The 16632-nt window shown below is 39.7% G+C and overlaps 1 protein-coding gene across 1 annotated transcript in view; it reads right to left on the bottom strand.

Moving 5' to 3' along the window:
• LOC139741008 (twist-related protein 2-like) overlaps nucleotides 1-11060 on the bottom strand; it is a 41019-nt gene extending 29959 nt beyond the window's left edge. Inside the window, exon 1 of the mRNA XM_071651599.1 lies at nucleotides 10293-11060. Coding sequence (XP_071507700.1) covers nucleotides 10309-10923 — 615 coding nt within the window. The 5' untranslated portion in view covers nucleotides 10924-11060 and the 3' untranslated portion in view covers nucleotides 10293-10308. The remainder of the gene's footprint in view (nucleotides 1-10292) is intronic.
• Nucleotides 11061-16632: the final 5572 nt, after the last annotated feature.

Genomic DNA, 16632 nt, shown 5'->3' with positions numbered 1-16632 from the left:
TATTATCGTCATCACCACCATTTTATTATCATTATCATTATCATCATCATCATCATCATCAATGAACTAGCACATAGACAGGTCTAACAGACATGCATGCGGGCCCTTAGTTATTAGTTTACTTTACTAAATATCAATATAATTTTTCTTAAAGATGAAAAGATGACCTTAGTCTCCATTTCAGGTTGCAACGCTGTTACATAGCAAACAGGCACACAATTCACCAACTTTTTTTAAACTTTTTTTTTAAAGTGAACTTGCCCTTTCCACTTTGGAAGCAGTCCTTACAAGTTGAACGCTATAATGACGGATCATCGTTTAATAACACATTAATATAATAACTTTAATCACTTACATTCGTTAAATGTAACTATTTAAAGAATGTTTCAAACTTCACAGATAAGATGATATTATTTATTACTGGAGCAATGTCATATAAAATATTTTGTATTTCTATGTTAATCAATTTAATAACAGCTAAATTGTCTGGATAGATAGAATCTACAACGAGAGAACTATTATAATATTTCCGATCCACATTTTGATGATGACGAGCAGCCATAACGTTTCCAGAGGGCAAACACCATTTTGTATGTCTGGGACTAAGCAGATTTGGTGAAGTAAGTGTTGACGCATGGAACTTTTAAAGAAAAGGTACGAAATGTTCTACTTTTTTATACATGTTCCCCCTCTCTCTGTCCCCCCCCCCCCCCCCCTCCAGGCATTGTTTCTCCCTTCTAAGCGTAACAGTGAAAGTAATTTGCGGGGCTATCCTGACGAATAGTTGAGTGTAGATACGTGTTGTCCTCAGTGTCTGCCTCCCGTTTGTCTTTCTCTCGCGACTTCTCTGCGCTGTGAGCTCGGAGAACAGATGGCGGAATGGGCAGGCTAGATTGAGGAGGGATTCCCACGAGAAGGCAGCGGACTCAGACGTTATGATGGCACCAAACACAGTCGCATCGACTCAACATCAAGTCCAATGCTACGCTCCATTTTAAAGGGACGATCGTCAGATCAGCACTAGGTAATTAGGATGCTCGGGAGTTTCTTTGGTGATGACACACATAAAACAAGTTTTAGTCAACGCAAGACAAGAAAAACATGTGGACGGGACATTCCCTGTAGGACCGGTAGAGTGTGACAGTTTTACACTTTGATAATGCAGGAAATCCTTGTATACACATGAACGAATCTGATTAGAATAAAAAAGTACAATACATCACAGGCCTGTGTAAGGCATGACACTCGTTTTGACCTTCGTGGACTTTTGATTTTAAGAGAGGGAATGCGCAATGACCGAGACACAGAGAGAGAGAGAGGGAATAGCACAATATTCAACTAATCGGAAATACACCACGTGAAAACAACGAACGTATTTCACTTTTTTGTATTGTTTTGCTTATATTACGAGGTACAGCGAGACAGACTCTTAGAAAAGCATTTGCATGCGTGGCTCGCAAAACGGTGCCTGGCTTGAAGGCTTACTCTTTACATTTAGACCAAATAACGACCGTATTCTTACCTCCAGCTTGTTCGTCAGTTCAACACAGATTAAGAAAATTATAATCATACAGATCTCTCTATCACCTACACTACAGGTCTCAACAAAGATTTCTGCTATTGAGCACTTCGACATTTTTACTTCAGAGAGGAAAACCCAATAATACAGGATTTCAATGGCTTTCCAACTGTGTTTCTCCCTCGATATATCTGCTGCGCGAAAACTCAATTGAAATAAAGCGCTTTGCGAAAGTTTAACGTACTGTAATCGACATCTATTGTACATCGATATCATGCTTGTACACTCGTAAGTATACACTTGAAAAGATCAGACAGAGCTTTTGACCAACAAATAACAGGAAAATAGGTACAACATTCTATGCCATTACGTTCGTCAAAATTTATACACGTATATCTAGAAAAAGTATGATCATCTACGTCTGAAAATAAAGGCAATTTCGCATGGCTACATATCCAGCTCTGTGGATTTTTCGTACCTCAGATGTGAAAGGCATTTTAAGGTTTTCAACAGTAAAAGTCGCTGACGTCATGTAGAGTAGGGGTGATCCACATCTGCCCACACACTTTTCATATGTAAACACGTGATAAATTACCGAGTATCAGCTCGATGTACACCTCGATACCAGGACACCTCGACAATGCCAAATTCAGTTCGGTGTAATTGGTTGTCGATACCGGGGAACTTCAGCGGGCTGTCCATTTGTATTTTTCCCTCTGTCTCGTATGGCAATATGGCGGCAGCAGACAGAGCCCCATCGACACTTGTCAAGCCCTGTGCTGTCAACACTGCGGCCAAGATTGAGCGATGGAACACGTAATTCGACAACATGTTGCTTTTTCTGCCAGTGCTGCCTGCGAATGTACTTCACGCCCTCCTCGCTCGTTCTCTCTTGTTCACATTTATTTGGGCTACAAATGAGCGCTGATTGGATTTGGCGGGGTCTTTATCGAATCGCTTAACCACCTGAAAGTTTGGATTGTGAATGAGTTTAGGGGGCCAAGGGATGCGAATATACGGGGGGATGGGGGAGGGGGGTAGTCGAGCCTAGAAAAGAGGAGAGGACTTTTACGCTACGAACCGTAACGACTCGTTTCGTTTTCAAGAGGATGAGTGCTTGAGTTTGTGACAGGAGGCCGGTGTGATTATCACTCAGCTAGGATTGTTTCAATCGAATTTGCACTTAAAGGCGACGAGCCTGCTCTTGGCCCAGTTTTTCTCCAAGCATGCTGATATGCTGATGCTACACATGGGCACTAAACGCACGTCACTTTCACACCGACATGCTGGATCCTGATTTGAAGAGATCATCGTGATCTCGCCGTTAAACTGTGACGCCATGATGGATTGTGGCAGGATCCGAATTCATTATCATCACCGAGAAGTACTGATAGACATGGGTAACAGAAGAAAAAAAAAACAGAGAAGGAAATGAAAATATTTGTGAAGTAGTCATGCTGATGACGAAAGCAATGATGATTGGGGCGCTGTGGCTTCGTGGGTAAGACCAGAGACTCGAGACTCCCAATCGGAGGACCCGAGTTCCATTCCTGCTCAGTGCTTACGTCCTTGGACAAGACGTTTTACCCACCACGTCCCTCTCGACCCAGGTGTATAAATGGGTACCTGGCAACTCTGGGGTAATAATAAAGGCAGGGCCCTCTGGTAGAGCAGTGGCACTGAAGGGACTACCCTGGATAAAGAAGACTTTATGATGATGATGATGATGATTATGGTGTTCACTATCATTTCATCTCTAACATCAAAATAGTGTCATTATTTTATCATTACGATGAATACACATTACGAACAGTATATCCCACTACTATATGTGTTTTCTTTCATTGTAGTTACACAGCATTTGCCTGTTCATCTGACCGTCTCTGTTTTTAGCCACATTCAGTCTATCTCCGCCGCTGTCAAGTTTACCAGCGCACTTGATTGTTAGTCTCAGAAGAAGGAGTAAAAAATTTCCTAGCGCAACGATTAGAATTTGATAAAAATCGGATGAAATATTATAAGAAAGTTATGACATTTTGAAGTTTCGATAATATTTGATGAATCAGTTCTTGAACAGTCAATATGACAGGGCTCGACACTAACGGTGGCCCGGTGGCCCGGGGCCACCAAAAATGAAAGTCGGGCCACCAAATTTCAAAAAAGGGCAAATTCGGTGGCCCGCCTGGGGCCACCAAAATTTTTTGAAAAGTATGTGAATAAATTCGTAACTTTTTGCGCCGGAAATTAGCAGTTAAATTTGTTCAAAGGATGGATGAAAAGGACTGATTGAATGCCTGAGAGTGAGTGTTGCAAGTTTGTTGAAGTTTATTTATGAGTAGATATGTCCAACTTCTAATTCTTACTATCATAAATCTTAAATATTTGACTCATTAAAAAAAAGGTCTTTTAATGTTTTTTATTGGTTTTTTTCGGGACACCAAATTTTTCTCTCGGGCCACCAAAAATACGAAATTCAGGACTTTGGTGGCCCCATCGGGCCACCAAACAGAAAAGTTAGTGTCGAGCCATGAATATGAATTACAAACAGTGAAGAGATTATGTCATCCCATCACAACTTGTCATGTAATTTGTACATAAAATTAGAAGATTTCCAGTTTTTCATTGAAACGCAATTATGCCCAAGTCTCAAATCATGATATATCTAACTGGTCATTATTCTGAACAGGGAGGTAAGACGTCTCACCTCCCTGTTCTGAAGTTATTTAATCAGTAATCGCGGCGATAATATTGTATTATACACTTCCATTAAAAATACAACATTCAATTTCCGTCATTGTTTTCCTTTTGTAAGCAATCAGTGGAGAATTGTGAGGTATGATAGCATCAGCTCACTCATTTGCATACGGGTTAGTATTCATATCAAGTGTACGAGATCTGTTCTGCAGAAATTATTAGCGAAACTTCACAGTTCCATAACTTCCCTGATTTTCATCCGATTTTGACCAAGTTTTCACTGTTGACTCATAAGATTTTACTCTTTTTTATCAGCCTAAAAGCTTATAACTGGACTGGAATTCATCGCCAAGTAACCTTCCTCTAAAATGAGAAACACATTGTTAGCAGCACCTTGTCTTGTTATCAAGTTGTTTGTGACGTCTTTCTCTCTTTTTTATGTTTGATATTAGGTTTCCTTTCAGATTCTTGCGGTCGTTCACTTCGTTCCACTGTTTCTTTAAACATTTACCCCTAACTCTTCATAGATTCAACAGAACTACGTGGTATTATAGCCGTATTCTTCATCTTTTGATATTCTATCAACGGCATGAAAACTGAGTTGATGTGTGACGACAATCTGCTGGCATCATGCAGGGGTTGACGACGATAGGATAAACCTTTCGTTCTTTTTGTTTAGTTTGTTTGTTTGTTTGTTTGTTTCATTTCACACTGTGTGTGAATTGGAATATGGTTGACAATGACTGACGAAATGAAGGAAGCGAAGCAAAACACACAAATTACGTTTATATTGAGAGACGTTAATGTGTAATTAATCTTCTACCAGTATAGCGGTTCTACGAAGATACCAGGTCCTGTTGATGCATTAAATATGGAAAGAACGGGTTAAAAAAAAGATGCTGGCATTTGACGTCATCATAGGATGATTAAACTTTTCGCGATATAAATACGATAAAAACACATTGCAATGCTCAGGTATACACGACACGTGAAACCATGCTGTGAAACAGACATACATAGAGTTGACGTGGACCAAGGGATGCACTCACCGATTCTCCTACTCGTATACCAACCCACTATTTCATCACAGGGAGGATTGTACGGTGAATATTCTAATTTGGGAGACAATACGGCAATAACTATGATAGTTTGAGATATGTTTAAACAACTATATAGGTTTAATTGGACAAGTGGCTGTACTGTTTAAGAGAGCAGATATTTGGTGTTTTAAAGGCATTATAATTTGCAGATGAAACAAAAACCCAGCTTTAAGTGCTTCAGAATAGTTCTAAAATGTGAGCAAGGGATAAAAACAACCAATCTTAAAAAATGTTAATCTGTATAACCAGTGTCAAGTATTGTTAAATATACCAAATGTGAACAATAGTTAGGCCTATAATAAATTTGTTTCTAGAATAACCCGTCTACAGTTATGGTTTATTGAGAAAAATTGTGATATATTTTAGGCTTTATTGCGATTTGTTTAAATGGTAGGAAGTTTTGTGATACAACCGACCTACACATATGCATCAAATATGATAACTTGGACATTTTTCAATCACTGCTCCCAATGTAAGGTTTACGAAGAGGGAAAATTTGCACCGTAATCAAGACAGCAACATCCAGACGAGATAACATTGCTTCGGGAATTTCGATGAGATTAAAATGATACCTTAACGTTCCCAACATCATATATTATATCGGCATGCACAACCATCATGCTAGAAGGAAGGACTGGCAATGTTTTACATCATATAGTAGTGATGTGTTATTAACCGTCAATGATTATCAACAAGCTGGCAAGATTCGGGCTGTATAATTCTTTATCAACATCTCTATTCTTTCTTTATTTCTTTTTTCCAGCAGCGACAACTAATAAATATCATTATTCTTTATCTATATTTTTCTTCCAGCAGAAACGACTGATGAATTCCACCCAATTGTCACAGCTTAGAACGAAATGAAATACAAGAGGCAGGTGAAACGAATGGCTTTAATCGTCAACGCGTTTGTGTTGGAACGTGTATATGCCTGAGAGTTTTAATCTTCGATTTTTGTTGCTCCGCTAAAGACCAAATGAGGGGGCGTTTTGACTGGCAAGGTCAGATATGGAGTCACTCACTCATAATACTTTATTTGGCGATCGATGATGCCCTTGGCTGGTTAGATCTAAATTCAGGTTCAAAGCTATGTTAACTAAAAGCCTCTTCGACAAAAATTAATGAAAACAAACCCTCAAAATAATAATAAAAGTGCAAATTTCATTCATAACCACTTAGGATTTTGTTCCTTGAAAAGGAAAAAAAAAATCGTTGGACTATTCCAGCCATGATTCAATCTCGATCACAACAAAGTTGAATAGTAAATTTATCTTTATTCATGCTATCACAGGAAAAGCAAAATGGCGGTTATATTTTTTGCCTACTGAAGCGAAAATGTCTACATAGAATTTGGGACATTTGTGATTATAGTTTACTATGAAATCGAGACTATTTCCGTCAACGTCTCCTATGGCAAGTGTCTGGAATACATTGTGTGCATGCTCATCTAAAAACCAACGCATAAAAAAAAATAAGGAAAACAAGAAGTTCCGAGATATGTAATGCATAATATCGAAAAGGGAAAGGAGATCGATGAATAACAATACTTATAACACCAGACTCTATCAGATGTGCACACTTTAACGCCATTGGTGATTAATGTAATATGAGGGGAAGACTGTTGGCACAACGGCTCAAACAAACGCTGCTATATGGCACAAGTATCTCCCCATCACTCGCTATAGATGTTTTCTTTTATTTTTGAGTTATTTCACGCCATAAACAGTATCAAACTCCGGGGGGGGGGGATATGTCATTTTCGTCAAGTCTTGATAGGGAACTTTGTATTAAGAGCGTGATAACATTGTTGGGACATCACTATACTTAGTATTTGACGCGAACTATCTAAGATATGGTTCAAATCTCCGAACGATAGATCTAGGCCTATCTGCTTCTCTTCGTTTCTATTCAGTACTTCGGTAGATCGTTAGAGTGATCATTCGATACTGTGTCAGCGCGTAGAGCATTTTCCTTTCCCTAACGTAGTATTATGATCTTGCTGTTCCTGTTCATTTTCAAACCATAAACAAACGCAGAATTGGGTCCAGATGCCTGAAAGTTGAAGCTCCGATGATGTTTACAGAACTTCGAAAGACAAATGCATATGAGGTTACATTGTATGAAGAGAAAAACAAAATTGATTTCACGAATCAGTGAAGAAAGGTGGTCAGCCAGTAAAGTTTCATCACACAAAAGCGACACAATACATGAATCAAAATATCCCAAACCACATCCTCAGAAGTCGGTCATGTTCTGCAGAAGAAGTCAAGTGTCCAGAGTGGACATGTCGCCAATTTCCTCGAAGGAAAACCAGCAAGAAATGGGCAACAGAAAAAGCGTCTGTACTTATGACAAAAATAGGAAGGAAACTGTGTCAGAGCCCAGAATGGGGAACATGTGGAGAAAAATTGGGCGCGCAGACAAAAGAGGACGGTTGCTAAGCAGAATCACATGTGAACGACCAAAAAATACTAGATAAAATCAAGGTTTCGGCAACATGAGTTTTTCATTGTTTAATTGCCTGCGCGATACTAGGAAAAAAAGAAAAGAAAAACAACAACAGAAAAACATGAAATATGTAGAGCGCCACAACAAACAACTGACGATATCCCGATGGTGATTACTGAATGAACTTGTCATACATCTTGTCATACTGGCATAGCAAAACAATCTGTTTGTTTACTCGTGGAATTAAAAAAAAAAAAAACAATCTCCATGGAGATTATCACTAATGAAATTTTAAATTTGGACATCATCTACGTACTTCTGTCATGAAGCTTTTACTACTGAACTCAATTTAAATGTGGACACAAAGATTAAAATATCATACAGTTCCGAAGGCAAATTCAGGAGTTCTGTTCTTTTGATGTCTAATTATCAAAGGCTGGTTGGGTTACTGATGTAATCATAAATGAATCACTTCCGTTTATTATGACCCATCAGGTTTAGGATAAGGTACAACAAAAACGAACAATTAAGAGCAAACATAACCTTGAATCAGTTTATTATTACACAACAGCAAATTCTACCGCACGAAACGGTTTCAAATTCTTATAATGCGTCTCTCTCCAAAATATATACATGTATCATGACCAACATTACGGATTAAAAACAAACAAACAAACAAACAAACATGTAGTTCACTAAGTCTTGTTTGCCCGTTTGTTTGTTTTGAATTTCGATTGGTTTGTAGGTTGTTTATTTCATTAACACATCGAAGGATTACAAAAAATGTGATAATAGCTCGGGCAAAAACTATAAAGGCAGCAGTTAGGCAGTTTGGGGTTAAAGAACAATACCAAGATTTGAAAATTCTCAGTTGATAAGTCTTTCATGTTCTCACTGATCACAACTTACGACTGTATGGTAACATTATTGCGGAGGTCCATGTAGAAGGGGATTACGTTGGATATTTCACGACAATCAATTCTCGGTATGTTTTTGTGAAAAAGCGCTGGAAACGAATGGCGGCAGCTGCGCTGTATTACGCATCCCATGTGGCTTGCGAGTTGATTTATCGCCCTCCAAATTTGCCGAAGCTGTAATTGTTGATTTGGATGGGTGTCCGTACTCGGTCCTATGCGACCGGGATTATAATAGTGACGTCACAAAGCATTTATGCTCAACACAACATCCGAAATTGGCCCCTTGTTGACGATTATGTGGGACTATGCATGACACGGGCCCAGCGGTCCGCACACAAAATTAGGATTGTTTGTAACTAGGAAGGTATGTGTAATTGTGCTGAAGCAGGATACTAAATACTATACAAGTACTGCTATTTTGAGTGTTATTAGCCTAGAAAAAAAAACGTTTGTATTCATTCTTTTTTATATTTCCCTATACTAAACAGAAGAGTGCTAACGCAAGAGAAATTATAATTGATAATAATCACTTGGTAAACTATACGGACGAGAGGAATGATGATTATCCAAAAGCGGACAAACTTTCATTATCATTGTCATTTAGTCATTACTGCTATTACATTGACACTGTCACTCCCAAGCCCTAAAACCAACATCATAACATAGTATCAGTGGATTACCATTATCATCGTTTATATCTTCATCATCACTATTATTTGTGTAGCAGCAGATAGAAATAGTAGTTATGGCAGTAGTAGTAGTCGTAGTAAATATTTAGTACTGTCATGCTGCAGTGTATACGCGTTCTTGTAGCATAGGATATGTTGTTACTTTGAAACTTTTGGTGAAAAAGCAGATGTACATTAGTCATTAGTAGGGAGTAAAGATAAAAGTATTCCCAGTAAACTTCACTCCCAATTGGCACCGTCTATAAAATAATTACACAGAGTGTATTAAAGCGTATACTTATTTTAAAAAAAATACGTATAATATGAGGAAAAATGAAATTGCCTTCCATAAAAGAGTACTTTCTTAACAACCGAAATTTCGTCAATTCGCTGAAGATAGGGTCAGAATTCATTTTCCAACAGCCAGACGGAATAATACAATAAACTTCCATCATCAGCAGTGTACCTGCGTCTCACTTTGGTATCGTAAATATTAATAATACACAATACAAGAGTACTTGAAAATTCCTCAGTATAATATAGAGCCTATTTTCATGCATGACAATGATGAGAAATTATGCACATGGATAATCGCTTAGCTTTGAAAAGTCCACATCACAGGAGTGAAGGAATTCAAGCTTTCCTAATAAAATTACGTTTGGCAGAAAGTAAACTATAATGTTATGCTTACCTAAAACAATGAAAGTTTTTCTTATGTTTTTAATATGGTGTTAATGGCGGTTTTCACAACTTCTTTGGAATAATAACACCTTTAGAAAACTCGTACTCCATGCATTAACGTCATCATTCCACGTGTAGTAAGATGTTTTCTTCGCATATATAGCAAGTGAGAGAGATGGAATATTATGAATATGCCTTTTCATTTATTATCATTACACTTTCTCTCCGAGAAGGTCAAGGGCATAAGGTGAGCTCGAAGTCTTACCTGTAGAAGCCGTGTTTTATCGGTGGGCTGCCATGCTATTCCACGCGCCTTCCATTCGCCAGACGGAGAAGGCATAACTGAGTCTTTCATGTGCCATATACGTGCAACTTCCGACCATTTTCTGGTCCTCCTCGTCGCTCTTGAGCACTTGGAAAAGAAAATCAATGTAGCGCGACGCCAGTTTCAGCGTTTGAATCTTGCTGAGTTTGTCTGATGGTAAGGTAGGGATTATCTTTCTCAGATTGGCGAAGGCCTCGTTCAGGGATTGGGTGCGTTGTCGCTCTCGCACGTTTGCGAGAACGCGCTGGTTTTGGAGTTCTTCGTAAGACTGAGGTCCCTTCCGCCTGATCTTATGGTGTGACATGCTCCCGCTGCCCGTTGACGAACCATCGTCGCTGCTGTCCCCGAGTTGGGACTCGTCCTCGCCTTCCGAGCGGCGGTATCGTCGTTTCCGGCCGTAGCGATGCTGCTTCATCGTCTCGTCGTCGAGATCAAAGTGGTCTCTCATTGTCATGTCCATTTCTGGCTCCCGTTTCACGCCGACATCGTCACAGCGTCCGTTCATGTACTTCATGCCGCCTCCACCATTCAGCGCTAAGTTTTCGGGGTTCATTTTCTGAGCGTGTACCATGTCCCCACCGATGTACTCGCGTGGGTCGTACTCAAAGCTGCAGTAAACCCCACCGAAATTTGTCGCGGTTCCGTAGCCGGTCTTCCAGCGGGTATCGTCGTAGGCATAGACGCCGTTGCCAACCGTAACTCCTCCACCTCCACTTCCGTAGCGCACGATCTGATCCGTCGTTGCGAGTCCCGTAGAAGTCTGGTGTCGACTTGTATAAGGGTGCACCGTCGTAGTCCCAGTCAATGGATTCACTGTAAGTAATAAATAGCGTAACGAAAATCAGCAGGTTGCCTGTTAGATGGCTGATGTGTCGCGCGCATGCAGTAATACAAACTCGGCGTGGTGCTTATGAGCGATGCGTGTCATGGGGAAAAGTCGGGCGTGCTGTATGGCAAGGTGATGCTGTCACCACGCTGCGTGCTAGCTAGCGGGACTTGGGGGCGGGGCCTGTACGCCACACTGAACCGGAATGCCAGTCTTGTTTCTACCAATCCCATCGGATTCGCTCTTCTTCTGCCCGCTGTCCCTCCCTCTTATTGCTAACCATTGTTTTTGAAGTTTTTGAAAACAACGCCACAACTTTTTTTGGTTTTGCTCTATACTTTATCATTTTGACAATGCTTCGTAGCTATTTACACGCTAGATAAAAAGGCACGAAACAGACTCTTGAATAGACACAAAAATGTTCGTTCGAATTCTTGGCGTTTAAACTGCGGCAAAGTGGATAATCTGAGTCCCCCTATCTATGAGGGAAATTAGAACCAGTGGCGGATCCAGGGAGGACCGCAACCGGCGCACACCCCCCCCCCCCCCTTTATTTTTTTTTGAAACAAAAGAAATAAAAAGAAAAAATAGGGGGAGGGGTGCGTGCCCCCCCCCCCTGATTTTGTAAACGCGCCCCCTCTTTACGGAATTCCTGGATCCGCCCCTGAGAACGTTTGTTCTTCAAATACATTTCACTATTACTTTATATTCTGATATTGTAATCACATCAATTTTGACTCACAAGAATCATCATTAATCGCGAATGCTAGAGCGTGAATCAAAACAACATTCCCAATGCGCAGAAACACTCATCTACCGAGTTGTTGCGAAGCTTTCAAGAGTGTTGGTCTAGAAGTACCCCGAATATTCGTAATTCACGCTACCTCGAGGACAAGTTCTCGGTGAACTTGGGGCCCAGGCCAAGTAAAGAAACGATACAAGACGGTCCCCGAGGGTGATATTTTCCGCTATCATTATTGGTGACTCATCTCGGGCTATCATAGCCCTCTGAACAAAGCGGCTGACAGCATAGATTTATTGCGATACGTGTATTCTATTTATTTCCCCTTCTTGGTTGGTACTCACTCCCATTTCACGTTAGTCACAGGATTAAACAGTCACGATTTTACTGCACTAACGTTAAAGGGAACGCTCTGACTTGATGATGACCATCGCTTATCATTTTTAAGGGGATTTTCATCTGACTCAAGATCAAAGTAGTTCATTCGTCAATGAACTTGGACCGAACTTAGTTATCAGACCGTAACAAGCTCCCCCTCCCCGCAATACCCTTCGCAACTTTTTTTGTTAAGCTTGTATAAATGTGATTGTACGACAGGTACAAAAGTTAGTAGAATGTTATTTACCAAATGCAAGTAATTTTTTTTTTCTTTCAAGATATGATAATACATTAGAATAAAATACTGCTTTTTATTCGCTGAACAAATCAATTTTGTCATCTTTTTTATAGTCTTTACTTTGTATAATTTTGTTTTTGATTTACGTGTGTGTCAAAGAATATCTAACGCATATAAATGCGAATTTCTAACTTGCTGTAGGCCTAAATGGTTTCCTTGGCAACCATCTACCGGGTGTAGTGAAAATAGACAAACGGATCAGTATCAAAAGTATACCTTAATACCTTTCAGCTGCACAATCAATCATAAAAAGCAAGCTCTCGGGAGCTGAGGTTTATGATTGTATCAATATCGAAAAGTCTCTATTTCAGGATCATTTGCCTTGATAAATATTATGATGATTACAATCAAGGTTAGCAGATTGTCTAGGTCGATTAGCATCTTAAGAGATATGATGATTGTGAAAAAAAAGGAAGTTTTTTTGTTTGGTTTTGTTTTTTAGTTTTGTCTTCTTCACGCAGGTATACTTAGGAACTAAATCCTCCCCCCCCCCCCTTACTTAGTCTCATGCTCTCTCCTGAATCCTTAAACTTACCACGATGCGCGGCATCCGCCTTGAGAATAATAGCAAGAATAACGTTGTTCAAAAACTTGATTTTTTCTGTTATTCATTGTATTAAAAAAAAAGAGCATTCTTTATACACACATTCCTTCTCTAAATTTGTTGTTCCCAAATCAGTGACGAAATTTCATATTGACCGGAAAATATCATTGCAAGCCTGATGTTTTGTGAATGATAGTATTTAGGTCAAACTTAAAGACGTGAGAAGCAAATCATGCCAATGCGTTTGAATGGGATATCGTGGTTTGTTTGTGATTTCACGTGGGAGCTGGCCTTTAATGGGTAAATGTATCATCTGTCTCGTAAAATAAATATGAGTTCATCTTTCCCCTAGCACCCGCTATTGTGAAAAAGAAAATCAAATTATTTCGACTGTTTTTGTGGTGAAGGAGTTTCCCTAATCCCCAATGGCAGTAGCTAGAGTTGGGCAGGAAGGGCATATAAGGGCAAAGCTTTCTTGCACAACCTCCAGCTTAAAGTCACCTCTTCACGTGACTCTAGGCGAGCCCAAAGACACATCGAAAGTTAAACTCTTGTTCAGAAAAAGAAAGACTGGAAAAAAAAATGGGCACTTTCCGTTCGGCATGTCAGTCCTGATAGATTGACTTTTTGCCAAATTGTATTAAACTTTTTACTATAATGGACAAATTCATGAGGACAAGTTCGGAACTTCTTTGAGGCTCAAAATTCAAGGAAGAATAGGAACTGATGTGGGAAAGGCCTGTCTACACTCGTAAGGTCCTGCCTCCCGCCCATACACCAACAATTAAAGGAAAGGATTAGCAAGGTTGTGGAGCGGTGTCCAAGTTTGTTTGCATGTACTGTACGAATAGCATCAAATGGTAATAGCTCAAATCTCCCCCCGCCACCCCCCCCCCCAAAAAAAAGAAAAACAAACAAACAAACAAACAAAAGTAAGCGAAAGATAAAAAATAACCAAAAATAATCTCAGGAGTCTCACACAGAAACAGCAATGGAGTAAAAGTAGCGTGAATAATTATTTGTCAAGCAATGTTTTACAAAAAATGAAATCACTGTCTGAAAGATTAACAACCTCAGCGCATCGATGTTCTCCTTTTTTTGTGTGTATTTGCTGCAACCATAAAAACGCCACAGACGGACCCCGTTGAAACAGAGCAAAGGGTGATATGTCTGTGGTGGATCCGGTCCAATCTTAATTAACAGAAATGCAAAAATTTCCTTACACCGAATGTCAGTTTAGGAGGAAATCTTTTGGAGAAAATTGTGATTGGAAGGAATTCACCTTTAATCTTGTCTGTATCACGCGAGCCAGGCGTGGGTCTTACTGTCAGAACTAGCCAAAAAATTCTCACTCTGTCATTTCCAGCGTTACGCATTTTTTTTTTCCAATAAGTGTTTGTAAGTTTGCATAACTTGAGGAATAAGGATTTGGATAGAGAAAGTTTGCAGGTAACTACCTTAAATTATCTGGATGTTCTTTATCACACAACTATTCCGTGTTTCAGTCCACTCAGGAAGAGAAAAACCGCCAGAGTAACGAAAGCCATCCCGGATGTCATATTGTGAATAAAGCAATGGCAAGACTGCACCGTCGTGGCTCAAGACCAGTGTGTATGTATTCTGAAAAACACGCGTTTTAGTGTGTTGCTTATTGTATAGTCATTTTCCATGTTGCTGCCTGGTTGCCTTTTCCCTTAATATTCAATTAAACTTAAAGCTCAGTTTGTAGCTGTTGTTTTGTTTTGATAGTTTTTATACTTAAAGCCCGTGCAGCAATCTCGAAGATTTCTCGCTTCCACAAAAGATGGTTTCAATTCACGTACGTAATATCAGAACAAAACATATTATGTTATAATATATATATATATATATATATATATATATATATATATATATATCATTATCTTCAAGTTTTTCGCACATAATGAGATCTGAGGCATTGTTATCGTAGCTGTGGGACTCATTGCCATGCCTTGTGTTGTTCTCCGTGTTTGCACAGATAATAGGTGAGAGATTTTACTTGCGTCGCGTGGACAGACCAGTGGAGCGAGCTATCACGTTTCCCGCCTTTTTTATATCACAAATGGCGGGCTATTAGTATTGTGATGGTATATGTTTATAATAGTCTGCTATGCGACTCATATCGAATGATAAAGACGTAATCGCGCGGTGAGAGATGGCCATGATTCCCTGGCAGTCGACAACTTAATCACGTTATCAGATGTGACCCATATACTGATATTAGAAAGTGCTCTTCTTCATAGTCTGGTAAAATGGACAAGAAGTCAGAAATATGAAATGGTACTGAAGCAAAAAAAAAAACACCAAAAACAGTGATATCAAAAAGACAAACTGGAGGGCACTTTGGGCGAAATCAGACGAGATGGTGAGAAAAAGTATTAAAAAAAACCAAACACCCCAACGTATATATGCCTACAACGTGAACAGGGCCTACATGTAGGGCCTATATCCTGGTTGGTGACTCAGTCATTACGTGACTGACAGGCATTCCATTGAGTTTTTCCCATATGTTCTGCAGAACATATCTAGACCGAATCCATTCACCTTCAGGTTTATATACATACACACATAGGCCTACACACCGAGGTCTATATTTCAGTGTATATTATGCTGGACCGTATAAGTACCTTTAGGGCCTATGCATTATGAATGACTTGTATGACCCAACATCCGAAGGGATCACTGAGAAGAATTGAGGCCCACAAAATCCGTTTTGGTAATGGCACTTCTCTTGGAAAGTTAACAAGTTCATGAAATTTTGTTGGTAACACTAATAGCTTGTTTTCAACTCTCTCATGGATGTTAGAAAAAAAACCTTCAACATTACTTGCGAATTTATCGGTCGCCTATGCCCTCAGTCGCGACAGTCGAAGAACTATTGTTCTTTGTTCAAATACGTTTGTTTTTGCTTGAATCGAACATTATAGTTGGATTTTTTTTTCCTGGGGGTGTTTTTCAAACAGATGAAAAAAAAAAATCAAGAACTGATATACGCAGCCATATCAAAATTACCTTGATATGTCATTGTTATTGCCCAAGAGAGGAAAAACCCGTGTTATTGAATAACTCAAAAGATTTGCATCCATTTTTTTTTCGTTGTCCCTCGTTTGAAATTAATTCAATGAACATTCATTGTCTACGAGAGAAGACGCTCCGTCGTCATTGGCGTCTCAGCTATACCTTATAATTTCTCTCATTTTCAGGAGGAACGTATCGTGTAAGTCAAAAACTAGTCTGCGTTATTTCCGCCTCAACTACACGCAGTTGCGTCGGAAGGCGTCGGGTGTACGGCACGCAGCTCCCTACCACCATCGCCACCGCCGTATCGCGGCCCTGCTTCGCCGCCAGACCCCTAGCGAGCAACCAATTTAGCTCACTGCTGCGAGTCGGTTATTTTCGGGGTGAGCCCTGATAGCAGCACAAAGACATAGGCCCTCTCTTTCTAATGTTTTCTCTCTTCTACCTTCCGAA

This window comes from Diadema antillarum, unplaced genomic scaffold (assembly GCF_040938485.1).
Source record: "Diadema antillarum isolate AM-2024a unplaced genomic scaffold, OU_Dant_1.0 scf00000030, whole genome shotgun sequence".
NCBI lineage: Eukaryota > Metazoa > Echinodermata > Echinoidea > Diadematoida > Diadematidae > Diadema > Diadema antillarum.
Note: the sequence above shows the minus strand (reverse complement) of the source record. Positions and strands in the feature narration are given on the sequence as shown.